The sequence below is a fragment of the Sprattus sprattus genome (assembly GCF_963457725.1).
Source record: "Sprattus sprattus genome assembly, chromosome: 14".
NCBI classification, from domain to species: Eukaryota; Metazoa; Chordata; class Actinopteri; order Clupeiformes; family Clupeidae; genus Sprattus; species Sprattus sprattus.
Genome location: NC_137912.1, coordinates 25,462,950 through 25,489,743, shown reverse-complemented (window position 1 = coordinate 25,489,743; position 26,794 = coordinate 25,462,950). Strand labels below are relative to the sequence as shown.

Sequence of the window (26,794 nt, the reverse complement as noted above, 5' to 3'; positions counted from 1 at the left end):
CACAAAAAAAGACAACCTAAATCCTCAAACATTCTGCACTTCCCCACACTGGGTATACTCAATAAGTGCAATACAAACACCTTCCCCAACGCGTTTCTTGTCTCCTAGTTGATCATTTAGATTATATTCTGTATTTCAGACTTGGAGTTAGTGGATACAGCAAAGCAGTCATCCTTATCCACACTGCAGCAGCACATCTGATTTCTTAAAAGGCTGGTATCATCTGTTTGAGATCTATGAAGTATAAACTTGCCTTTTCAAGAACAAACCAAAAGAGGGCAGCCTTGTGAAAGATTTGGATAAAAGCCTGCTTTGACTTCAGGTTAGATATATATCCTGTAAGTAGGGGATATTTACACACTACTTAAGTTCAGATCTTACTTCCTGTTGATGGTTGATAGTTCCACTTAGTTGTTCTTGCTGTGACCACCTGTATTTGACCTGATGCAACTGTTGTATCTATTAAAATCACATAACAGGACTTATGACTAGCACAAGGTACCATGGACAGTAGGATTGAATGGGAGAATTGTTTGTTTTCCTCTGTCTGTGTGTGCCATCTATCCAAAAGATGGTTAATAGTCAAAGTCAGTGCAAGTCAAAAGCAGAAAAACCTGTTAACGTCGTGCGTTCATGTAATTTGTGTTAGCTTAATGTCCAAAGCTGTCTTTAAATCTTTAAAATACGTAAATAACAGAAAACAAGACAAAAGAAATTGGCCATTAATAACGCTGAATTTATTGCTTTTCAGAGTTCTTCAGCAATATGTCCAAAGTAAATGAGACATTGTTATAAAAAGCACCTATAGATTTGTGACCCCATTACATTTAAAAGCAGTGAACCCCAATGGAAATAGATTTGTTTTCTCCACATATAATAAGATATTGCAACATAAAATCATTGTGCTATATTTTGCTGAGTATAAATACAATAATATTTGGTCCAGTGGATACACAGTCATCAGTGTTTATGGGGAGTGACTTATTTGAGTAGTTTCATTAAAAAAGGTAGGTTGCTGTCACACATCATTCAACTATTGCACACATTTCTTCCTCCCAGTAGACCACGTAAGACATTTGAGTATTCCATAAGTAAGTAGTATTGGCAAGCATTGTGTTAGAAGTAAGTACATGATAAACAGCTTCATAAATGGAATTAAAAAAGTAGTTGTATAGACATGTCATTTGTGTTGACTAAGTGAAATATCATACTATGGAGTATGGAGTGTTCTGCTGTCAAATGCTTTGACTAAACGCTGCTGGTGCTAGAATCGCAGATCCATTTCATTTGAAAAGCAAATAATTCTGTAACAGTCTTTCCACAGTATATTTACCCCCCAATTCTAGTCTTTGGTATATAACACAGCTATAAAAACACAGGCTCAAAATACGAATCATCTGAATATACTTCAGAGCTCCGAGGAGCCCATGTGGCTTGTACTGATTGTAAAGCAGTCATAACCTGATAAACATCTCGGTAAACACCTCTGTGTAGTGCCTGAGCTCCGGCTCTTCTTAAGCCTCTCATCTCATCACAGAATCACACAGCTGGAACCCGAGGACTCCTGAGACCTGGAGTTAGATGGGAGAAATGACATGACTGTGTACCTTCAGTGTAAATCTTGTAATACTTGGTGCTGATGTTACGCCTTTAAGAAGGTGTACATACATAAACTGTACATCTTTGAGGAAGGAAGGAAAGTCAATATAAAACATAAATCAACAGAAATACAATAATGCTCATGTGAGAACCTTACCCTGCCTTGGGAGCATCAGAGAGCTTCATTCTTTTGGGGGCGTTAGAAGCTGTTTGTGATGGTGTGGCCTGGGAGCTGGTGAGGATCTGACTGCCTCCTCCCACCTCGCTTGGCACCTGGGGAGAGCACAGGAACGCTCAGAGACCTACTGGACCACTCGATATTCTACTCTCAAACCTTAAAGTATGCTAATGACTGCATTTATACGCTTTTCTATTCATAGAGCAGGGATCTGACCATGTTCCTCTTCCTGCCGTGTGGTTGGGGGCTTGCTGTGGTCTGCTGGTCCTCTGGGGCTGATGCCAGGGCAGCACTGGGAGCCGTTTGCTGGGTCTCCTCATATGATCTCAGGGGCCTCCTGCACAGGTCATCTCTCCGGTGCACAATGGTGCTCTTGGACTTCAGCTGCCTGCGGAGAGATAAAGGAACACTCCCATTGTAGATGGTCATGAAGCAATGGAGTGGTCGTTTTTGTGGACCTATAGACCTTGATCTGCAAATACTGCACAGATTGTGTACTAGGAGGAGTGGACTGCATGCTTTTGCAGGTCGTATGGACCACACATATGTGTGGCAGTGTAAAGGAATAAGATAACTCAACAAGTCGATAATTTATAACATAAAGATTTCTGGAATGCAATAATGTGCATTAAGAGTATGGATTGGATTTCTCAACCACAAGCAAGAGCTACAACATGATCCTGTATTAAAACAGGAACTGGACACTCATTTCTGAATGGAAGCCATTATATTTTCGGAACCAATAAACAATCGCTATGGACTATGGATTTTAAGATCCATGGTAAGTGATATGATACCAATCCATACTATAATTCAAAACAAAAGCAGATGAATTAATAAAAGGTTACTCAAAAACGGTGTGTATAAAACCAAGCAGAGCTGAGTGAGTGTTAAGTACATGTTCCTACAATACAATCCCGGTGTTCATTCATTCATTCATTCATTCTCACTCTAATTTACTAATTCACTTTTAAGTGTGAATACATCCTGTCAAATGCTGCCCTTCAGTTCGCCACCTCTGGCTCACACAGAGTCACCAGCTGTGCTATTCATTTGAGCTGTCAGTTTCCCTGGCCTTGGTCACTCCAAATAGCCTTACTGTGGGGCACCACTAATTGTGCTCCCGTGAGTCTCAAGTAAAGTGGGGCCCTGCTCCGCTCAGAAACATCCCCCCGGTGTGACATGATGATGGACCAGACCTCTACCTCCTCTTACTCCATTCTCCATGGCAAACTCATTAGCCCAGACACCTAGACACTACTTTGAGAGCCACTTGCGCCAACTTTACCACTGGACTGAACCTGTTTTGCTGCAGGGCTGCGGTGAGGACAGAGGCTACTGTGACAGGCCGAGGGCAGAGGGTGGCTGGCGGTGGGATCGATGCTTGTGAGCCGGAGCGCTGGCGTCTGAGAGGCAGACGGCCCCGGCCTCGGCTCGTGGCACTTACCCAACGGCTTGCGACAGGCTGCGATACCAGTCGTTGATATCCTCCTGATTGCTGGACATCAGCATGAGTTTGGCTTTGGGGAAGGTCAGCTGAAAGGAAGAAGAGGAAAGACAGGAGAGAGAGCGAGAGAGAGAGAGAAAAAAAGAAAGAGAGAGAGAGAGAAAGAGAGAAAAAAATAGAAAGAGAGAGAGAGTGAGAGAGAGAGGTCACTGTGTGTCGCCGCATACAGAAGGAACTGGACTCATCATTCAAGAGTGGAGAATTCTAAGGGATCAATTTCAAGGATCAGACAGTTGTCTCCCTCACAATCATTACTCATCGAGCTTCTTGTCTCTCTAATGCTGCCATGGCTTTGCCTGCGCTGATGCGAGCACAATGTAGCTCATCTGATACACTGCTGTGAATAAAGTGGACACACTGTAATGATACTCTATGAACACTAGAGGGCATCCCAATCCAGGGTGGAAAAAAATTCGACCTCAAAGATTTTCTGATTGTCAACATTTCTAAAGGACTTTTTTTCAGTGCAGACTGTCAGTTAAATTACAAACAGTGAGCTGGAAGAAATGTCAAGACAGTTAAATACATGGGAGTGGTATTACAGACAGATAATGACAATGCTGCATGCAAGACATATGGACACCAAACAAGACACAACACCTGTGGAAATTACTTCCATAAAAATATGTTTGCAAGAATACAGCCACTTAAAATATTACTTTCATTGTTTCATCTTAAAACATGTTGATTTGAAATGTTACATTTTAAAATAAACTCCTGAAAAGAAATGTTGGTAGTTCAGCTTAGAGCAACTGTTGTGGTCACCTCTTGACACGCCGTCCCTGGCGTCTAAGACCAGAGGTGTTATGACAGTCAAATGATCAGCAGTACTGTACAACTGACAGGCCGTTTTCGGCTCCTTTCTTCTCCTTCCTCCTGAAGCGCTCATATCAGATGGTTCATCCGTTGAGTCAACAGTAATTACCATCACTCATCCATATTAGAGAGACTTTAAAGCAAGATTACACATGTCAAACAAGAAAACGCCAGCCATCCATACCCAAATAAAGGGAGGGTTTATCCCTGAATAATTACAACAGAATCCCATTAGAGTGGATTATAATTAGGGTCCAGGACATTTTAAATGACCCCTCACATTTACCTGAGGTGAGGGGAATAATGGGAATCTTCCCAAGCTACTGAGAGCATATCAGTCATCAACTTGAATCTTTAGTACCACTGGGTTTGGAGTTTTGATGTATGGTAGCAAAGTAGTGAACTGATACCTGCCCAAATAGGGAGGCCTTTTTTCCGTGCTGGGGTGGGGGGTGGGGGGGCTCTTCATATATTAAATGGATTAAGATTTCAAATGTACCATCATCAAAAGCATTATCTAATTACAGAGTTCAGTGAACGAGGCCAAAATAGGCGCTGCGCAGTATTAGGTACCAGCCACTCGGGGGACGCATGACTTGATTTATGCACAAATAGATTCCACTTCTATGGCTGCGTAGTAATTAGGGATTTGTCAAAAAATCTGACCCTCTTAGGTAGAGATGACTTTGTATAATAGGAACGCTGGAGCATGGTGCCTCCTCACTGCACATAATTTCGCTTGATTATTTATACATCAAAGGGAATCTGTCACGGATGCAGAAAAATATTCAAGTAGCAAGGGGAAAGGGAGGTGTGGGGGGGGGGGGGGGGGGACAGGCAGAGAGAAGGAGAGGATAGGAGGGTGTGAGACAGAGGACAGAAAGGAAAGGAGGAACAAGAATGATGGAAAGAGAAAAAGATTTTTTCCCCCCTAAATAAAAAATGCTTTTCTCTCTCCACATGTGCGTGGCGAAAAAAGGGGGACATTTTCACCAGTCTCCCTCTCTTTTTTTTTGGCTGCGAACTTTGCATATAGATTGCCATGGCATTTCCAGCTGTCAAATTTAATTTGCCTTTAATTCTTCATGGCACAGATGAGGAGGGCCCCGGAGTGCTGACAGCCTCTTTCCCTCTGTCCAGGTGCGGCTGGGGTGGGGGGGGGGGTGGAGGCTCCGAGGATCAATAATGTGTCCTTATGAGAAATTACGCCTAATGCTATTGAGTATGCATGTGGAGCCTCCATGGGATAACAAGCTAATGAAATGTCATTTCTTGCCATTAGATAATGGTGTAGCTGCCTGGCTGCTGGAGAGTACAGGGTACTGGCGACAGGCGCTTGAGCAAGACGTATGGACTGGAGCAGAGGAAGAGATGGATCTGATGGATAATGGGAGGCAGCGGCAGCAGTCTTCCACTGGACCACCGTCCGTCAGCAGCCCCTGAGTGATGCTCCCCAGCGGACCCACGGCCTGTTGAGGCTTGTTGTCAAGGAAACCGCAATTGTGTATAAAAAAAAAACTCACGGGTTGGACGGATCTTTGAGTGGGCAAAACTCTCTCGTTTGTGAAACGGTATGACAGCCAAGAGGCCACATTCAATCTGCACATGCACTAATTGACTTAGTGAGCATGTAAACTAATATTAATATTAAGAGACCAACTAAACAGTTTTCTTTGGAATCCAAATCTCAAATTTGGATGAAGTTCAAAGTTGTTAAGGGCTTTGCTGGCAATGGCAAGACATAAACTGGGGTTTGCATGAAGCTGTTTGTATGAAGGAGCACAAACCAAGTTAATATTGATAAAGCAAACCAAATCCTGACTGCCTAAACGCTTTCGTTTGGAGCACAGCACCACATTTGGTTCAATCTTTCATGACGGGAATCACCAGCCACTATTTAGACATAATTTGTCACACAGCCTGCATGGAGCATGTGCATGGAGACCTGGAAAAGGATCAAGCCGAGAGGAGTAAACACACATTAAATCTAAAGTCTTATCTCCTCACATGAGGAATCAGGGCAATTAGCAGGGAAAGAAAGAAATGATATGAAGCTCTCCAGCACTCATAATAAGTCTGGCAGATAAACTCCCATTTAAACAATGAATCATCTGACCCTGGAGGAATGCCTGTAACATAGGGGCTCTGTGCTTGATGGAGAGGTGCTATTGTCTGCTCAGAGACAGATTGAGATCAATTGAAGAGAGAGAAAAAAATCTGATGAATGGCTTAACTTCCTGGCTGAACAATCATCAGTTATCTTTTCAGTTTCTTCATTATTTTTTAGCCTCTCAGTTGGGTAAACTCCCCTGGTATCATGAAGCATTATGAAATATATGGATGAATGTATGTACCTAACTGGTTAAGTTGTAGAATGAAAGTTGCATCAGGTAACATCTCCACTGCCTATTAGGCACTGAAGGCTTCCGTTGCCATTATGTTTGTAAATATTAAGACTGTTGTTATGTCTAGAATCTCAGACCCATAGGAAAGCAGTGCAGTCAGTACGGAGACACTCACACTGATAAGGCCCCCTTGGCTCTTGGTGTGGCCGAACACCTTGTCCACGGTGCACTCCTTGAGGGGGAAGCAGCGCTGGCACTCAAACTTGTCTGAGGGACGCAGGGAGCCGCAGGGCTTGGTCAGCAGCAGGATGTCGGAGAACAGGAAGAACATCTTGGGTTTGGTCTCCATGCCTTTAGGGGGCACAGTTCTCAGCCAGCCCTCGCGGATATACCATCTTCCTAAAACATAGGAGCATGGGAAACAAGAAGTGTGAAAGAAGTGTGTGTGTGTGTGTGTGTGTATGTGTGTGCAACTGACAGAAAATGTAAGGATTTCCAAAGAAGAATCTCCTCTTGGTGACTGACAGTCATTTGATGGTTAATAAATTAAATGCTGACATTTGGACAGATAAGATGAAAATTTTAGCCCTGCCACCGGTTCTTTAATTGCTCCAACACTGAGTGATTGCCGTTTGGGGAACAGCCATAGCTGAGGGGATCCAATTGGAAGTTCTCAGACACAGACAACCTTTCCATGATTAGAACAGGGGTCAATTTGGGGTGATATTGCTTTTAAAATGTCATAGGTTTAATATGTAGTAAAAATGAAGAGACATCGTCCCACGTGGTCCTCAGAAATGAGATTTCATGCCTCTAATACATTGGATACACTGATTGGACCTCTCCCTCAGATTGACTCAAATAAATAGTCAGACTCCTCAAATGTCTACTTCTAGCACTAACATGCATACATATGAATATTGAACCTTATGTAGTGTATCCTTTCCTGTGTGTTTGAAATAAGTTTGCCTTCAGTATCAGCATCCCACAACATGGCCCAACTTCAGACAGCCCAACAATCAGTCAAACGGCAACCCGTCAGAGAAAGTCTTTTGCAGGAGGCCAATGTGGACCTCTCCTTAATTTGTGTTTGGGGAAATCAGGTGCAGCAGGGCAGACTGAGGCTCTGAAGACTCTACATCAAATCTCCCCCCTCTGCCTCTCCATCTCATCCCTGCCTGAGAGTGACACATCCAGGGAGAGACTGTCTGTACCATCAAGAGCCCCGGTTCAAAGAGCAGGAACTTGGAGCTCCCCTCTCCATGTCGAGCACTTTCAACTTCCCCTGTCAAAGAGCACCTTTGGTCAGCTACAAAGGCCCAGTGGTTTGTGAGGTGCTAAAGGTTGCACTACAAAGCCAGCAGGTCCTCCTCATGTGGCCAGGCGAGAGATCATGAAAGGCTTAAAAGGACGCACTATAGGGATGATGGGGGTGACCGCAAGCATGATCATTGTTAATTTGAAGTGGACTTTGTTTGATAGGACGGCTTTGATGTGGTGAACCTGGCTGAAGTCCACCGTTAAGGGCTGGAAGTGGCAGCGGTCACATACGAGTCGGTGCACAATGCAGACAGCATTAGAATGAAACAAATTCTGTCTTTCTGGAATGTTCTCTGCGAAAAGAAAAAAACGGTTTGCTGAGAAATGGTGGTCAGGAAATCTAGCTCCCGAGGCAGATCTATATGTTTACTCATCTGCTGCTCATGGTGCATGAGAGCTAGGTGGTGACTTGATCAATGCTCAGCTCTCCTCCGCTGGCCATCTGTCTGCACGAGGCTGTGAGCCACGCCAGGGCCTTTGGACGACCACAGTGCCACCAGCGGCCCTTCCAGGACTCCAAGGAAACAGACAGTCTGTCTGGCGTATCGATGTCCCATTGATTCAGCCTTTGCGTCTCAGAGCCCTGTCGCCCCCCCCCCGCCACTCCTCTCTGCCATTGCCATTCCCTCCCCACCCGACCCCTCCTTATCTCCTGAAGCGCCACTTAATATGTTTCAGGGGCTCAAAAGCCTCTCATCTGTATAGCATCGCTTTCTTTTACCCACATTAGATGCTGTGGGGGTAGAGATGGGCATGGTCTTGAGTGGAATGGCAGAACTTCTGAAGTATAAGGGAAAGAAGTGGCAAGAAGGTTTGTGTGGGGGGGGGGGGGGGGGGGGGGGGGGTGCTGGGGGCTCAACAGATTGGACAAGAGAGGGCTCTCAGTAGAATTCAGGGGGTCTGATCACTGGGATGAGCACAAGCTTCTTCAACTTCCCACATCCGCATCAGCAGGAAATCAACCCGCAGCTCGTTGGGTATTCATCGCCAGCCTCCTAACCACCTTTGTGCACACACACACACACACACACACACACAGCTTCCTTTTCATCTGCCGGCCCACAAGATGAGGAGAGACGCTAATTGGTCCTGGGGGAGATTGGCAGGCTGAGGCATTCACAACGAGGCTCCTTCCCTCTTTGCCTCTGTCTCCCTCTTTTTTTACTTTCTCTGTCCTTCTCACACTCTTTGCCTGTCTCTCTCATCTGTTGTTGCACACGTGGCCATCTCCCTTGGGACAAACAACATGGAAGAAAGGGCCACCGCTCCACAAGTAGCGCAACACAACAAAGGCAGAGAGCTGACGAGAGAGAGCACAGTCCTCCTTGCCAATTAGTGCAGAGGATCCATTGATACATTCCACTCATTCTGTTGTCAAGACACGATTGCTTACAACAAAAATTACAGATCTCAAGTCATTTTGCACACGTTCGATCGATTACAGACAGGCTGTTGAATGTCTGTGAAATTACACATTTCCCCTCTTTGCACAACTTACTTCTCTTCCGCTTTTTATTTGCCCCCTCCCTCCCCTCCCTCCCTCCCTCCCTCTCGCTCTCTCCATCCCTACAGACAGCTGAAGGAGAGAGGCAAGTCTTCAGCAGGAGATAAAAGGAATGGCTGATCACAAGCACTAACCTGGAGCCAGCAGCCGACTCTTGCGTCCCTTCAGCAGTTTCTGCACCCTCTGCAGCTGCAGGTGGTTCTCGTGGCTCCGGGCGTTGTCCTGGATACGCTGGGACACCTCAGAGACCGCCCTCGTTGCCCCTGCAACCATCAACATGGACATCTCAGACAGGACGTAGCAGCACACCTACTCAATCTCAACTTCTAGCTGAATAATAAACTCTATGTCTACTTACTGTACTGTGCAAAAGTTTTAGGAACTTCAGTTGTTTCACAAAAACATTTGTTAGACAGTTATTTTCTATCCTTATTAAAATTAGTGTGCCAATAGGAAATATCTTTTTTTATATTAACACTCTTTTTGAAAATAGTGAAGTATTCCAGTGAATATGCCGTTAAGAAAGAGAGTAAGAAGGTAACAGACCACATTGCAGATTAAAAAAGACATCGGCTCGGAACTAGCAGAAACCAGTGTAATTTTGGATTATGTGAAGAGACAGTCTAAATAAACCATAGTTTTCCAAAAGGCTTGAAAAAACCTCTGCTAAGCACCTTAACAAACTGTTCAAGTGTACCTATTGGCAAAATTAGGCTGTTTTGAAGACAAAAGGGAGGCTCCACCAAATATTAAGTTTACTGCATTTTATACGTAGTTATTTGTACTCATATTTTTCACAAATGCTAAAACAAATTGCCTAAAACGTTTGCCTGGTACTGCAAATATTAGAAAGACTTGGCCTCACACATAAACCACTCCAATTACTTTTCCAACATTCTCAACCAAGAGTTTAAACTAGCCTGAGTACATTCTATATAATATTGTATAATAGAAACGGCACACATTATGCAATGATATTAAGTGGTTCTCAATAAACACCAACATTGCAGCAGAATATAAATCGAAAAGGACTCTGTTAGTTGTTTTGACATACATGAAGTATGTTTTATACTTAATTATACCAGAATGAATAGACAACCCAGCAGTGTCAGATAACATCCCAAACTAGGTGGGCCAATGCGGTATAGCTAACTTTGAGACCAATGCGGTATAGCTACCTTTGAGACCAATGCGGTATAGCTGGCTTTCAGTTCCACTGAGTGAAGTGCTTTCCCATTTTTTACAAATTTGATATCTGGTTGAATATCAAAATGAGAATAGCCTCAATAGCCTGTTCAACATCTGTACACACACATACACACACGGTCAAATAATATTTCCAATTACAGTATGCCAGTAATACTTTTACTACAGACATTTACTAAATCATTACTAAAAAACAAAACAAGCAAAACATTTTATATTAAAATTCATTGCATTTTAGCTGTGTAGCAAATAGCCTTGAAATGTAAACTCTGCATAAACTGCTTTGAGCATCCTCTTGCCATTATAATCACCCAGCTTAATTGAGCTGCTTATCTTCACAACAACTACACTGTAAACCAAGCTAAAGCATTTGTCTGGAGATGGTCCACTAAACTGAAGATTTTCCTCAATTTTAAATGTATAACCATTGCCATTGCTGAGGCAGTAACAAACTGGGAAAATGTAAAGACATATTCCATGGACATATGCTATCAGCATGCTGATTTCATTCATCAAGTGTGTTTAAATAGAACTTTGTTTCCGGAGCTCTCCAGTGTTAACTTTTAAACATTAACCTCCGGCAGAGCCAGAGAGCGCGTCATGAGATGGCGGTTCAAGGCGAGGCAAGCAGAAGTGCAGCAATTACCGCAATTAAAACAACTGCTTTCCACTTGAAACACAAGAGGAAAAAAAATGGCACAAACCAAAATAAAACAAACAAAAGAGACCAAAAAAAGAAACATGAGAAGCCGAGTATGAAAAACAACAACAAAGTCTCCTGTGATTCTCACTGCTGGTTCACTTAATCAGATACAATGTGATTTGTCTGGGGTTGTTTTTTAAATAATTCCCTTTACAATACGCCCCGGCTAAGTACAGAAACTTATTTTTTTATTCCACTCTAATAAAAAGCAAGGGAGTTTTAAAAAGCTGTTTTAATGAGAAGACGAAGAGGCAATGGAGGGGCAAATTTGGATACGTACCTTCATCTTAGAATCAGGGGCTGTTTTAATTTGTAAGCAAAAGCAGCACACAACCAATGAGATTCTAATTGATACACATAAATAATTCCTTGTGTACATGGGCGCTTAAGCCGGATTTGCTGTTTATTTGACGATAGAAATTAGTCATTATCGAGCTTCTGTTGATGTTGAAGATTTTATTTATTTATATATCGCACACTTGATATCCTCTGATCTGTGCCCAATTAATTATGTCAAAATCCACATCCAGAATTTAGGCTCACGTTGGGCTTTACCATACACGAGTCCTCCAAGAGCTCTGTCTGCTGTGACAGTAATGGCTAATGAGAGATAACAGAGAGACTGAACACTCCTGTTTGTCAAAAGAAATAAGACAATGAAAGCCATCACTTACACTGACAAGCCTAGACCAGCCTACTTTCACACAACTGGTAAGCTACCCAAAATATAAGTTTTACTTGCAGTCAACCCAGGAGAAAAAAAAAAAATTAAAGCACCACCGAATGTCACACTGAACTATATTGTTATCCCAATGCTGCAGATTCAAATAGAAGCTGGCAAGACAAGAATACTGAAATGGCACAAGGTTAACCAATCACCATTTCCCCGTCAGAGCAGCGTAAAGATGAGAGGTTGTTTGGAGAGGTGTGTGTTGATGGAGTCTCTTACTTGAAAGCTGCTGAAACTCAGGGTTGTCTGGACTTGTGTTCTCTGTCAAGTCTTGCAGAAAGTGCTTGTACCTAAGAGAAGACACAAAATAAACAAACCGGGACAATGCCTCACACCCTTTTCTAAAAATAAGCGCAGAACAGAGCTTAGGGTTAGCAGGTAGGCTTTTTCATTCTAAACAGGATGCAGTTTGAGTTAGGCATTGTTTTTGGCAGCTGCATGAGGACAGAAAAGAATCTGTCAGGGAGAGATCAAACACACAAATGGAGACACATTTTGCCCAAACCTTTGAAAACACACCAACACAAACACAAGCAGGTAAACAAACACAAACACACACACACACACACACATACACTGCACTGCACTGCTGGTCAAAATGAAAACTGGCTTCTGTTCTCTCACTGTGATTCCACAAGATGGGCCATTACGGCAGACATTGAAATGCCTGCCCAAAAGAGAAGATCACAAACATCCAACTGTATCTACCAGTGTTAAACTCCGCACACAAACCGTAGCCTTCTGCAGATGGATTGCTGTGCAGGAAAAATTAAATATTGATAATTGTGCTATTGTGGGACCATCTGAAGATAAAGGTTATTAATGACAGGCCAAATAAAGGGCTCCATTAAGGAAATGACCCCCATCACAAGCTGATTCCAAATCAAGTGCAGCAGAAAGGGTTATTTATTTCACCGTTTTAGGGAGGGAAAAAGCAGCTTGGAAGGGGGTGGGGGAGAATTAAAGGGTTGGGTGATGTAGAAAAGCCTGCCGTGTAACGTTAAACTTACCAAAAATTTCACCAGACCTCAAAACTCCAAAGGATCCTCAGGAATTAAACATGCCTGCTATATTTTTTTTCTTCTCTCTCTCTCTCTAAAGAAAATGTAAGCAACTTACGCTGGGCCTCAGTGGAATTGATGGGTGGAGGAAGCATCATAAAAAGGATGGCAAATGATCGTAATAATCACTAACGAGGCTTATTTGCCTCACCTACTATTAGCATACTGGGCGCAGCCTTGTGAGCCAGCACTTGCTCTTGCACTCTCACCCCTTGGGTAGCAGCTCCCCTTCATGAGGCAGACTGCCGTTCCCCGAGGGCAAAGAAAGTTGAGCTTAAATATTCCGATTTGCGGCAAGCTCCGCTACGGCGGGGGGCACACAGGCTTGTTAACTTGGGGGAGGGGGGGGGGGGAGTGCAGGGCGCAGGAAAGGAGATGCCAGGGAGTGCTGTCTGCCGTTCCCTGCAGTCATGTCGACGCAACGTAAACACTGGTGGCAGCGCCCGCATCACCCGTCATCAGCGCTGAAGATGACAAGGGGGGAGGGGTGTGAGAGGAACATGCCACCTCGCTTCTTTAAACTCTACTTCACAGGGCAGGTTCAAGCAAGCAGGCCTGGGTGAAGAGGGAGAGCCAACCAGTCCCCCACCATCAATCCATACTCTCGTCTTCATTTCCCCCTCCTTCCCCATCACATTCCCGCCATCGTTGACACACATGATGAGTGTGAGTGACGTGTGGCTCCATAAAAAGCATGTTTATTCAGTGGTGGGAGTGCGGGATATCTGCCAAAGCCGCCATATTAAGAGCTCAGGCTGGAAAAACCCTGATTGTGCTCATCCATTAATGTATCTCCTAAGTCCTTAATATTCTTTTATCTGCTATGGAAATGATCAAAGACCTGGAACCTGCTCCATGCCACACTAACAGAAGGAAGCCGGATAAACAAAAAGCCTAAACTCTTAATGCCGCTGTTGTGGCTGAACTCACAATTAGCTCCGTGAGGTGTGACTCCAGGTTCGATTCCCTTCTCATAAAATGACAGATGGCAGATAGAAAAACAAACACATACTCCAGGCCCAGACTGACAGTGAAGAAAAGACATCACAGCTAGTCTCTATAGCGAAAGTACATTTTGAGAACAGTTTCAATCTCAGAATGCTTAACCTGGGTCATCAGAGTGACCTTGGAGTTCATTGACAACAGACATTGATTTCCACTGTGTCTGTCTCCCCCCCCCCCCCCCCCCCCTCTCTTCTAGTGGCAGACAGAAGTCCCTCTCAGTGAGCTGTCTTGGAGGGAGGGGTTCACCAGACACACAGGTGCCCGTCTGCCTTTCAGCGCCACACAAACACTAGAGTGAGTCTGGAATATGTCAGCAGGCGCTGATACTGGGTGACAGGTTCACAAACTCATGACAGGAAAAGCGGTTGTGCTTGCTGTTTGTCTAAACAAACCCTCCGCTCCCCACACCTAGCAGCAACACTACATGGCGATCCTCAAAGCTATATCTTAGCTGATACAGCGCATTATGTGGAGAACATTAAAGCCTACATACAAGTCCTCTACATGTGGGGGGAGCAAAAAGGGAAAAGTGTTATATTACTTGTTTGAAATGAAGGAAAAGCCAAACATGGCCCAATTAAGACTTCAATTAAGCAGTGCTTTAAAAAAGAAATGATTTCACTTCCTTTTCTCCTCGTCTCATCTTGTAGTTACAAATAAATTACAGGCATAACCAGCCACGCGGTGCCCTTATTAAGAAGAGGGGGGCAAAGGCAATCTAATTAGAGACTTCACGTAACAAAACCAGATACGTCTAATGAGCCTTTTTGAGGCACATTCCTAATAATGTAAACTGAACTCCCTCGTTTAGCCGTCCTGTCCCACTCATTAGTGCCCGAGTAAAGAGAAAATAACGAGACAATAACATCATCTGAACCACATGTATAACAGTTCAGATATTCTAATGAAGAGGAGTGTGGTATTAGAAAGCAGTGCTGGCCTAGTTAGCGACTTAGACGCCTCCCTGTGCTCGATCCTTTGTAATATGCATAGGAAACGCGCTCAGTGCCTCTGCTCGCTCACCACCACCCCTCCCTCCCTCCCTCCCTCGCCCGCCACCCACAGACATGTTGGGTCAGTTGCTGCTTACACACACATCAGCGAGGAAGAGGCGAGAAGAAGAAAAGTGTCTAATTATTTTCCTTTAAATACGCACATTAAGAATTCAAATTCCTAATTAAGAGACAACAGGCGCCGTCAGAATTCGGCACGGGTTATTGAACACAGCATTGGGCTGTTGCATAATTACTCAACACAACGTTTGCTTCTGAGGTATGAGAAATGAATATCTGCTCGGAGAGGCAGCAAACGTCTTATTACTCTTCCTGTAAACTCGGAGGTATCAAACAGAATGAGAAATCATAGTATGGTCGACAAATGAGAATAGACTGCTCAGAAAATGAAAGACAAACTATTTTTACGGTCAAATTTAATTTCATTACTGTGAGAGGGGATAACAAAGGTTGTCTGGTATAATAAATGTGAAAGCTATCAAATTTAGATGATGCGCTCTTTTTCCTCCACTAAATTGAGATTCTTTTTCTTTTCTAACCAGTCAACGGGGGATCTGATCACTCACTCGATAGGAGATTCAATTAATGTTTGATATCCACCCCCATAATTGCACTTTTTGTGTCCCCACCACATGGACTTTTTTGCGTTATTACCTCCAACCAGGAAGTTATGTTTTCGTTGCTGTATGTTTTTGTCTGTCAGCAGGATTACGCAAAAATATACCAGCCAATATTGGATCTGGATTAAGGACTGTTTTTGTTTTGTTTTCTTAAACACTGCGAGATAGGGCTGGCCTTGGCCTCATCTGTTGGCTATGGGGCAGTATTGGGTTTGGCTGAGGTCTGCTAGTTATTCATGCTGTTGCTTTAGGACTAGGTGGCAGTGATTGGATGAAATGCAGTCTTAGCTAATACGGTGTTGTGTAGCAAAAAACGAAACTTAAGAGAAGAGGGAGAACTGAAGATGAAATGTCGGAGTGATGTGTATTTCTATGCTGGTCAGAATAAACTAAGACAACATTTCAGCACACTTATCTAGGACGTTGTTTATTCAAGTGTGCAACAAATGTAAGGTACACAAAACTTTAATCAAAGAGACCCCTTCTTCACAATGGCTTGAATTCAGGTCCCTCTCTCATGATGGTGAAAACTGATGCCGGAGTATTTTTCCTTATTCCAGGTTGCCTTTTCAGCTACTTATGACACAGTTGAGTGGCTATGACCTGTTGACGTCTGGCGTGATAACAATCAGCACCAATTTCACTCCACTCCACTCACAATCCACTCCTAACTCAGTGAAAATCTTTCAGTGGAGGTGCTTTGATGTGTTGGCTTGGCTTTTTTCACAGGACAACAAATAGAACTAATCTGAAAAAGGAATCAGACCGACCTATGAATTTTCCTCGTCACACAGTTGCAAACCAATAAACATCTGCTTTGCACCAGTACAAAACATTTTAAAATGCCAAAATGATCATCTTAAAGAGTAATTTCTTATTCTCCGAAAAACCTATCCTGTTCTTAAAAATGGAGACTTGGCTCTCTGCCATGAGACATAGAACCCACACTGTTCCCAGGCCTTGTTACCCAGGCATTGTTACCATGAAACTGTAGGTTGCCACCCTGATCTTACAGCCCAACCCCACCCACTCCTAGAATGCTTCACAGTCGTGTAAGTGTTAAATAGGCATGGTACAACTCCACCTTTAGCAACTGATTATGGCATATTAACACACCCTAGCAACTGATTATGGCATATTAACACACCCTAGCAACTGATTATGGCATATTTACACACCCTAGCAACTGATTATGGCATATTAACACACCCTAGCAACTGATTATGGCATATTTACACACCCTAGCAACTGATTATGGCCTATTAACACACCCTAGCAACTGATTATGGCATATTAACACACCCTAGCAACTGATTATGGCATATTTACACACCCTAGCAACTGATTATGGCATATTTACACACCCTAGCAACTGATTATGGCATATTAACACACCCTAGCAACTGATTATGGCATATTAACACACCCTAGCAACTGATTATGGCATATTAACACACCCTAGCAACTGATTATGGCATATTAACACACCCTAGCAACTGATTATGGCATATTAACACACCCTAGCAACTGATTATGGCATATTTACACACCCTAGCAACTGTTAAGATAGCTCCCTCATTTAGAGTTAGATAGCTAGGTTAACTGGCATGAGAGCTTAACTATAACTGTGCCATGAATGAATGCTCTATTTTAACCACTATACTGGAAATCTGTGTTGATTACTTTATGCCTCGCAGAGGTTCGCTCTCCGTATGCCTTAACGTACTGTTTCATTTGGTAATGAGGACACACAGAACTTTGCTGCGATTGACAGCTAAGTGGGAATGGCAATTCATTATCGATTACAGTTTTAAATCTGCCATTGTTATGAATTTCATCGTTCTAGTGGAGGTTTCTAGTGTTACCTCCATGAGTCAGACGGACAGATGGACTTGTGGTTTACTCGCCGTCTAAAGATCACCTCAAAGCAGCATGGGGGGCCCTTCACTGTCAAGGCCAGTGGGACTCCAGGGAACCTGCGGCCAGCGAGCTCCAACAACCCCTCAGAAAGCCTCTTAATAAGCGCAATGATTTTGATCCCACTCCCCGCCTCTGCGTATTAAGTGCCAGTGCTCCAGACATAGTGGCTGCAGCCATCCATCATCCTCAGAGGCGATAAGTGACAACAATCTCCGCTGCTTCCCGGTTAGAGGTGAGACTCCTTATTATCTGGGCTCTCGCTGAACGGAGCACTTCTACAGCGCCACTTAGGATCATCACACAATTATGTGTCCCCCGTGCCTCCTCGGTCTCTTTGTGGAGAGGCCCCCGAATCAATGGGAGATGATGTGGTGGAGGAGAAAAGCACTGATCAAGGCTGAAGTGGAGGAGCACTGAAGAAAAGGAACATGTCACTGCTGGCCGGAAGAAGAAGCTGAATAGCAACATAAATACCTTCCATTTCTTCAGCTAAATTCAAGGGCATTTCTCCTCATGGACAGACACCGATGCAGCAGTGCACCAATCAATGAAGGTCTTACATAAATAAAAAAAACTCTTCTCTTTGCTTCAATGCAAACAGAGAGTCCCATGGAAAATGTGGAAAGGGTGAATTGAAAAGAGAGGGGGGCTGTTTAACAAGACGGATGACTATAAAAATGTAATTATCTTTGTGCCTAGATTGACGCGTCTTACCTCTTTCATGTTTAGATCTCATTTGCTAAGTGGAGGTGACATGCAAGCCTAATTAAGATAGACTTGCACAGCTTGATAAAGCAATGTCATGTCATTTTTGCTGGTTCTTAAGCATGTTTCCGCCCGTTTCTCACCCTGTTACACTAATTAACTATGGGGACTGAGACCGCGTGAAATTAAAGCCAACAAAATCGGCTGCTAAACAAAAGGCAGTTGACAGTTATTGGACAGTCTAGGGCCTGGCTCAGGTCCTATCTCAAACAATAATTGCATCTGTCGCTGAAAGTCTACAATTCGGGAGATGAAGAGGGCGACTAACAAAAACAACAAAACAGCGTAGGAGAATTCAAGCATGAAAAACACGACCCAATGGTGACAGTTTTCCTTGCTGTTACACCTGATATCCTATAATTCAACAAAAATCATATCTCAAAACACAACGAGACACACACACTCTGTGCAAGCGCGAGGGGGGGGGGAAGTGATATGACAGCAAATCAGAGGACTTTTGTCACATCACAGGAGGCAGACTCACCGATGTCAGAAGACACTGATGCAGAACCAAATGCACTGGCTTCATTTTAGAAAATGACTATATCAATGCTGCAGTTGATGCTGTTGAAACATGATCACATGTTTTGGAAAGGAAGAAAAAAGGGGCCTTCTCTTGCAAGGGAGCAGGTGGGTGAGAATGTCTGCAAGTCCCGCTTCAGTTTCTAGTATTTTCTCAGGGACAGGATATGATATATACTTTTCCTCAAGTGAGACAAAAAAGCAAATGTTCCTATCTGGGAACCTTATATCATATCATCTCGTTCAAGCAGTTTACATGTAAGATGCAGAAGAGTTCCAAATAGGAACTCTGTTTCCATACGCTGGAACAAATAATTATACATACACTTTCTATGAAACATGAAACCATCAAATCCCACGCAACAATGCTTTTTGCCCGGCAGGGCATGTAACATGAACCTATGTTAAGATGAGGGTAATAAAAAGTATCACATACACCTGGGCATCAATTCCAGCCACAGAATCACTAACGTGTACATGATGCATTAAATGATGCACTGGTGTAACGGCCGCTCCCAGGGGACTCACTGCTGAATGCGCTCCAGGGGCAGAGGGAGCAGCTCCTCCAGTTTCATCTGGCGGAACTCAGGCCGCGACTCCTGCAGCTTCTTGAAGCGCCTGAAGGCTTTGTTCTTCTTGATTTGAATCTGAACATGGAGAAGAGGGAAATGACAACGTTTAACTGGCACTTTAAAAAGCACATCTAAGGTAGAAACAAAAACAGCATTATTGCGTGAACAACATTTAGAGGCCATCCCATTATTTTTAGTCAAAATGTGTATTTATTTCTCCATCATAGTCAGAAACGTAGAAAATGTACCACATCCCCCACCGCCCCTGAAAATAATATCAGTGTCTAGTGTACTTATCCATTACTTTTAAGAAAACTTCCATTTTGAGGGATATATGCTCACATTTCATGAATTGAGAGATCTGCAAGAATTTCTTCAGTGCTTTTTGTGAACGCATCCACCATTCAGTCTAACACTTGGATCACACAACCATGAACAAATGTTGCCAACACTGCAATTTGTGCTCCAATTTAAACCTCCATGTTCTTCCAACTCATTTGTTTTGGCCTGGTCATGGGACTGAACATAACGTGGTGCATTCCCCTCGCTCTTCCCAACTCTATTCAATGGAAGGGTAATAATGACTTGTGGCTGTGGGATTTAAATGTATGTGACCCATCAGATATTGGTTACAATTTACAGCTATCATGACTGAGGAAATCACCGAAACAATTAAGGATAAGGCGTGGACTGGGGAACCATCGGAATCTAAACTGTTTGTTAAAGTGTGGTGTGATCAATGCATGCTATAGTTTATTGTCTGCGGATAGAGAGTTCTTCCAACATTTTTAAACGTTTTCAAAAGTATGGCATGATGTGATACATATTTGATTTAAGACTTCAGGTTGCCTTCAATCAAAAACTCCAGATGTTGCAACACATACCCAGCCTTACACTGATCCTCCACCATGCTTGACTGACCACTCGAGACATGGTTCAAAGAGTCTTGCATACTTTCTGCAGCAGTCTATAGGCACTGCCTTCTGTTACATTTGAAAATCTTAGATTTAGATGCATCAGTCCATGAAACCTCAAACCCTGTCCGGGCTGTCCATTTTTTGTGTTCAGGAAACAAATCCCCCTCTCTTTTGTCTAGATTGTCTTTTCAGCAGTGCCTTTTGTTGTTTTTCAAAACAAAACAATTCCAAGACCTACTAAGAGGAGTTGTCTACTGAAGGCTGAAGAACCGAACAGTTTTATTAGTGTTGAACATTTGTTGCGGTGAACATCTATATGATTGTGAGAGTTACTTTGATCATGTTCATATTCAAAACTTTTAAAGCTATTTAAAGCTTTTTTTATGCCTTTAATTGATAGGTAAGTGAAGAGTGGGACAGGAAATGAGAAGGAGAAGAGGTGGGGAGTGGACTGGAGAAATGACATCAGGACGGATTCTAACCAGTGTCCTCCGTGATGCCACGAGATGCTCATGGTAAATGGTGACTTAGGCAGGCATGGGTCTGTGGGGGTCTTATGTAGCGTAGGTGACTACGTGCTTCTCAGCGATATACTGCTGCCAGCAGAAAGCCCCATGTTCCAGCAATTACGGTCATGTAGACCCGGTGAAGGAATCGATGCAAACGTGTGTAGCTCAGTCAGTAATCAATGGGATCAGTCAATTTGCTGCAGACACATCGCCTCTCTTAATTAACACATTAATATCACTGAGACTCAGGACTTCCTGCACATAAATAAGAGCACATGTTAGCAGCAGAGCAAGTCTTCATTCAGAGAGTGGAGAAGCTGCGAGGCGAGGAATACACCGTAAACACCATTCACTCAAACTCATGGCAAACAACTCTGGTCAACACAGACACGCACACCGAAAACATAGACATGAATTACTTTATATTTGGGACCAGATCAACCTGAAGCCACCATGTCAAAACGGGGCCTGCTAACACAAATCAGTTGATTAGCCATCTATAACCGAGGATGTGTAAGGATTTAAACTAACGGAGAAGCTAATTAGCGCATGGATTTCCCCTGTGCTATTTCATCTCCACTCAACTTGATGGGGGTTGTGGACTTACACAGAGGTGAGAGATTTAAAGGTACAATTGGTCTGTGGTTTGGAGACACAGAGGTTGCAGGTGTCATCTCACAGCCTTAATCCGAGAGTGGTCTCCAATGTTTATCCCTAATAGATTTTCAAGTGACTGACATAACAAGACAGCACACTAGCGGCAGAGAAAAGGGGTAATTCCGGGAGAAATTGCACATAATGGCCTAATAGGATGGGACTAATTGGAGAGGGAAAGCAACAGAACTCATTAGCATAGATCCATGATGAATGCATATTCATGAATAAATATTGACAGCTGGTAGCATTAGTTAACTGTGATGCGGAGTCGTATTTAAATCCTCCAACTGTAAAGGAAAAACACACAAAAGGGCTCCTTGTCTTCTTGACAAGTCATTATTCAGAACAATAGATTTTAATTAAACCCTTTAAAAAAAAAAATCAAGCCAATGAAGAGACAAACATAGAAAAAGGTAATCTGCAGTTGGGTATCACATATAATATCATTAGTCTTAGCTCTCTTACCTGTAGGACTTTGTTTGCATTCTGAATGTTGTCAGCATAGGTGCTGTAATGCTGCAGCTGTGGGCAGAACTGCTCAAAGCCCAGACCAAACTTGCCCTGCTCCAGATGAGCCAACAGAGTCCTGATGACAAACAATGCATTCATGAGATATATACAACGCATTCATGAGATATACACAACGCATTCATGAGATATATACACCAGACCCAGCGGGGTACTCAGGGATCTTCATGAGAGTCATTAACTGGGGAACAGTTAAGCCTTACACAGCCTCTCCTGGCCTTCATGTACCAATATGACCTGGGCGAATAGAAGTTCACACTGCCAACTCATGTCTCTTTTTTTTCTGCAATCAGATAAATAATATAATTGCCACGGCACAGTTTCGGTAACCCTGCCTTCTAGGTAAAAAATAATGAGGAGGTTAAGCAGAGTTCAAAGGTGACAGTCCTGACAGATGCAGCTGTCGGTAGTCAATCGTGCGGGGTGTCGTCTAAGGTCTGCTCCCGGTGGATAGGGTGTTTATGTGGGACTCAGGCAGTGGGCCTCCCCCTGCGGGCACTGACGGGGCTCTTTGAGAACATGCTCACCAAGAGACAGGAACAAAACAATGGCTTTAAAGGCACAGAGCTAATGCAGACAGGCATCCGCACGGATGGAAGTCGGTGAGCGTGTTGACAGTTGTGAGGGAGCATATTCAACAAACTTGGAGACGCTAATATCCACACAAACAGGCGTGCATGCACAGACACAAACACACACTCACAGGGCCGCACAAACACACGCACACCTTCTCTCTAATGATGTTCCCCGAGATGTAACGTTGTTACATGCTTGAAGAGGGAGCACTTTGCTGCTGAAGTTGATTTAAATACATTTTAATGAAGTTGCAAGCCAAGGTAGCCTCTGTTTGTAATAAGGCAAAGCCAGCACCGCCAAGAGAGTTCTAACGAGGGCATGGGGCAGGGAAAAATCAGTTGCCGATCCCCCCGCCCCCATACAGCCAGAGGCTATTATGATAAATATAAAATTATGAATTATATTTATATATTTATTTAAGGGCAATTTTCTTCTCGGGCCATCGGGAAGACGACAAAGATAACATTAGCATTCCTCCTACATTATGTTAATCCACATTAATTCTTAGCAATTGCAACATCTGGGGCGGGTATGGCCTCAGCCAAACAATGACAGCCTATGAAACATCATGCGTGGAGAGCTGGAGCAAGAGAATACTAATTATTGTCACCAGGTAGTTAAGTAAGAACACAAACACATAGTGATGCACTACAATCACAATACATACAATGAAACACACACACACACACACACACACACACACACACACACACACACACACACACACACACACACACACACACACACACACACACACAGAATAAAGAAAAACAGGACATTTCATTTCAGAACTAAAATCAGTGCAGAGTGTAACATTTGGTTAGACGGCTTATTCTTTTTCTCCCTCTGACAGTGACAAGGACCGACTTCCGTCATGTGGGATATTTTTTGATCTATTTTCATACCACATTTACTCTCATTAAGAAACCCCCTAGACGCACTCTTTCGGAATATTCATCTTTCAAATATGGTTTTGATTCTGTGCTACTTACTCTGTAAAGTGACAGCACTTTCAAGTTTGTTATTATGGTTTGTTATGGAGCAGTCAGGGATAATTGGGTTGCTCCTACCATGCCTGGTCCCAGCACTCCATGAACAGCCAAACGATGATGAATAGCACTGGTGTATCAATATATTCTATTTTTTTTCCCTTTACTGTTCAGCACTGTTTAATAAAATCAGAATGTATTACAGTTGGTACTACCCCAAGAGTACACAAACAAAACAGGAGGTGTCAATGGCATCTAGTTACCCCGCCCACCCCCAACTGCTCACGTGCATGTGACTGTAGCTTCCTGGGCGTTTTTTTACCAGGCCATGCCAAAGTAGTCGGTTTATTTCTCTGAATATATGTATTGTTTTGTGAGTGTGGTTTCCAAGCTACAGTGGTAGTAGTTGATTTAGCACATCTTAGACATCAAAACAGGTCATTCAGCAGAGATAGAGATTTGAAAGCACCCCTATAATATTTACAGGAGCATATATGAAGACAAAAATAACTGGTTTCGGACTGACCACTTCTACCATTCAATGAGTGCTTCAGTAAGAATCCACCAAAGAGGTAGCTCCAGTTCAGGATGATTTTTTAATCATCACTCGAGCACTACCATTTCTGAGTGAATCCAAATTGAATGGGTGCCACTGCGCTTCACCCTCCCTCACACACACACACACACACACACACACACACACACACACACACCACCTCACAGATTCAATAACTGATCATAATGATGATGCATGGTGATAGGTTTCCAATTTAACCAATACATCAGACTTGGAGATTCCTCTCTCCATCTTCATTGGGGAGAGCAGACTAAGGATGCCTGTCAGTCTTGCATTGATGGAAGCCTTAGGGAGCCACTGTGATTCATTATTCAGACTGTAAATATAATTTTCAATCAGACGGTCGGTGATAAAGCCCTCCCTGGCTGTCAGAAGCCTCCAGATCCTGTTGTTCCAAAGACTACGTAAACTCTAATCTGGAGTGCTGCTCCACAAAATGGTGCAGAAACTCACGCCTGGGTTGATGTCAAGTCTGATGAGGTAGACCTCACTCCCTCCCGAATTGTCTTTCCAAAAATGGCAAAACTCATTGGCCAGGCAACGGCAAATCTAGCAAGCACTTCGATTTAATGCGGCCAGGCTAGAGTCTGTTTGCAGATCTGTTTTCTCTAGGGCCACTGGAAGCCAGGACATGGGAGCTGCTCGTTTGCCAGTAATTATTTACTCAGATGTGTGAGGCCTGAGTGCATCAGAACGTGTGTTGCCTCATCAGAACTCAGTGCCAAAGCCAGCTTATCCATGGCACTCTGATGATCCTCCCATTAACCAGCATGGACTTCTGGACACCTGCGAGTTCATTTTCTGTTTGTTTTTTCTCCAGAACCAGCTCGCAGATCAATGCCAAGGCTGCACTTGAGGCCAATTTTGTTATTTCATCTGTTCCTTCTCATTTCTCCCGTCTCTGGCTTTTTCGTTTGCAGTTTCTGTTGTGCTGGCCGGCTGGCTCGCGTACCAAACTTCCCTCGAGCAGAAAGTCTACAGGCCCAAAGACTGGGCCTCATGAATTAGTACTAAGGCTCGCCCATTAAAAGAGTAAGCTCTAGCCCAGGCACATTGATTTCTGAAGCCTGTCAAACTGACCCTCCAACAAAAAGTAACTATAGAGGTTATATAAGAGGTTGCAATAGATGAGTAAATCCATTAACATGTCAGAGGTTTTCTGTGTTTTTCAAAAGTACGCCTTAGTAAACAGAAGTGATGGAGAGGTAGGCATTAAGAATAACACAACCCCAAGGCAACATGAAACATTCCAAAGGCCTTCGGAGAAGATCAACATCAATTCTCAGTCCCATTTGTATGAATATCATAAGACAAGAAAAGCCAGACAATCTCCAAGTTCATCTGAAACTTTGCTCTCATGCTAGACACTTATTAATTGCCCAACACCCCCACCGCCGCCACACACACACCCTTCCATTTCTCCCCCACCCTCTTCACAGAGAAGATATGCAGTTAATTATTTAAAGCACACTTACTGGTTTACCAAATGAATGGATTTAATTGAACTGAAGATGCTCTCTCTAATGTCCTGCCTCAGGGTTCCTTTGGCCTTCAGAATCTCCACAAAGTACTGTAGAAAAGAAGAGGAACAGAAGGAGGGGAAAATTAAATCTTTTTCTGAACCTCTTGTGTATGACTCTTCATCTTGCTGAGCCAGCCACCTTCTATAGAGATACCCTTGGAACAATGAGAGAAAGAGGCCTTGAGAGAGGGGAGAGACTTCAGCATGGCTGACATCTCAATTACTCTTCACAACTTAGCGTGTGGAGTTGAGCTACTTCACCATTACCAGGGGGCTGGGGTGGGGTGGACAAGAGCACAGCACAGAATATGCAATTTCTCATAAATTGGCGTTACTTTAGATAATCAAACGATTCATTAATATAACACATATGCTAAACTATATGAAAAGAAATGTGGGTGGTGGTGGCTGGTGTGAACAGTGCAGTGTAGTGGAAGGTAATTACACAACAACTGGAGAAGGGCGTAATAAGATAAACATAAAGCTGCCAATGGGTCATAGAGGTCACCATACACAGCAGTAAACGTGGGTGAGATGCAGTTGGGAGAACATCATTACATAGAAAAACCCCATGGCACTGATGGCTGGATATAGGTTGTTATTCGTGTCCTAATCCTAATAAAGTGACCAGTGGCCTCTGTGCTTTCACACAGAATCCTAATGTCTCAGGTGGTGTCCACTGACCGTGGTGACCAGCTCCAGCTGTGCACAGTAGCGCTGCTCCGTCTGGACCAGCTCCCGGCCAGCGCAGCTCCTCTTCTTCTCCCAGCGCTCCCTCTGCTCCCGGATGCTGCGGACACCAGAGGGGCAGGACGGGCTCGGGCTCGGAGCAAAGCTCATGGTGCAGGACACTAGGATCACAAAACAGAGAGAGACAGGCTGACCTCAGATCAGGAAGCGTTGGAGAACACACGTACACCTAAATGCCAATAAAGGTCATCTTGATGGTCACTCTGCCATCTCTCAGATACTGATATAGAACATAGTAGTCATAATCCTTTCATCTATGCATGTTCTTCTTCAATGCCTCAAATGATGTTCTTTACTGTGTTACTGATGCTAACAAATCAAGTAGATACTGTACTAGTTTTATTTACTAGCTACTTTTTCTGCAATAAATAATAATAAATATG

The 26,794-nt window shown here is 43.5% G+C and overlaps 1 protein-coding gene across 1 annotated transcript; it reads right to left on the bottom strand.

Annotated features, from left to right (window-relative positions):
* Positions 1-1,531: 1,531 nt before the first annotated feature.
* On the bottom strand, positions 1,532-26,504 carry arhgef39 (Rho guanine nucleotide exchange factor (GEF) 39; the record flags this gene model as incomplete). Its single annotated transcript, XM_080851253.1, is given in 11 exon segments — positions 1,532-1,571; positions 1,757-1,872; positions 1,994-2,165; positions 3,225-3,313; positions 6,621-6,839; positions 9,402-9,532; positions 12,128-12,198; positions 19,343-19,461; positions 21,935-22,055; positions 25,615-25,709; positions 26,346-26,504. Coding segments are annotated over 11 exon segments (1,329 nt in total). The 5' UTR covers positions 26,502-26,504.
* Between the last annotated feature and the right edge of the window lie 290 nt (positions 26,505-26,794).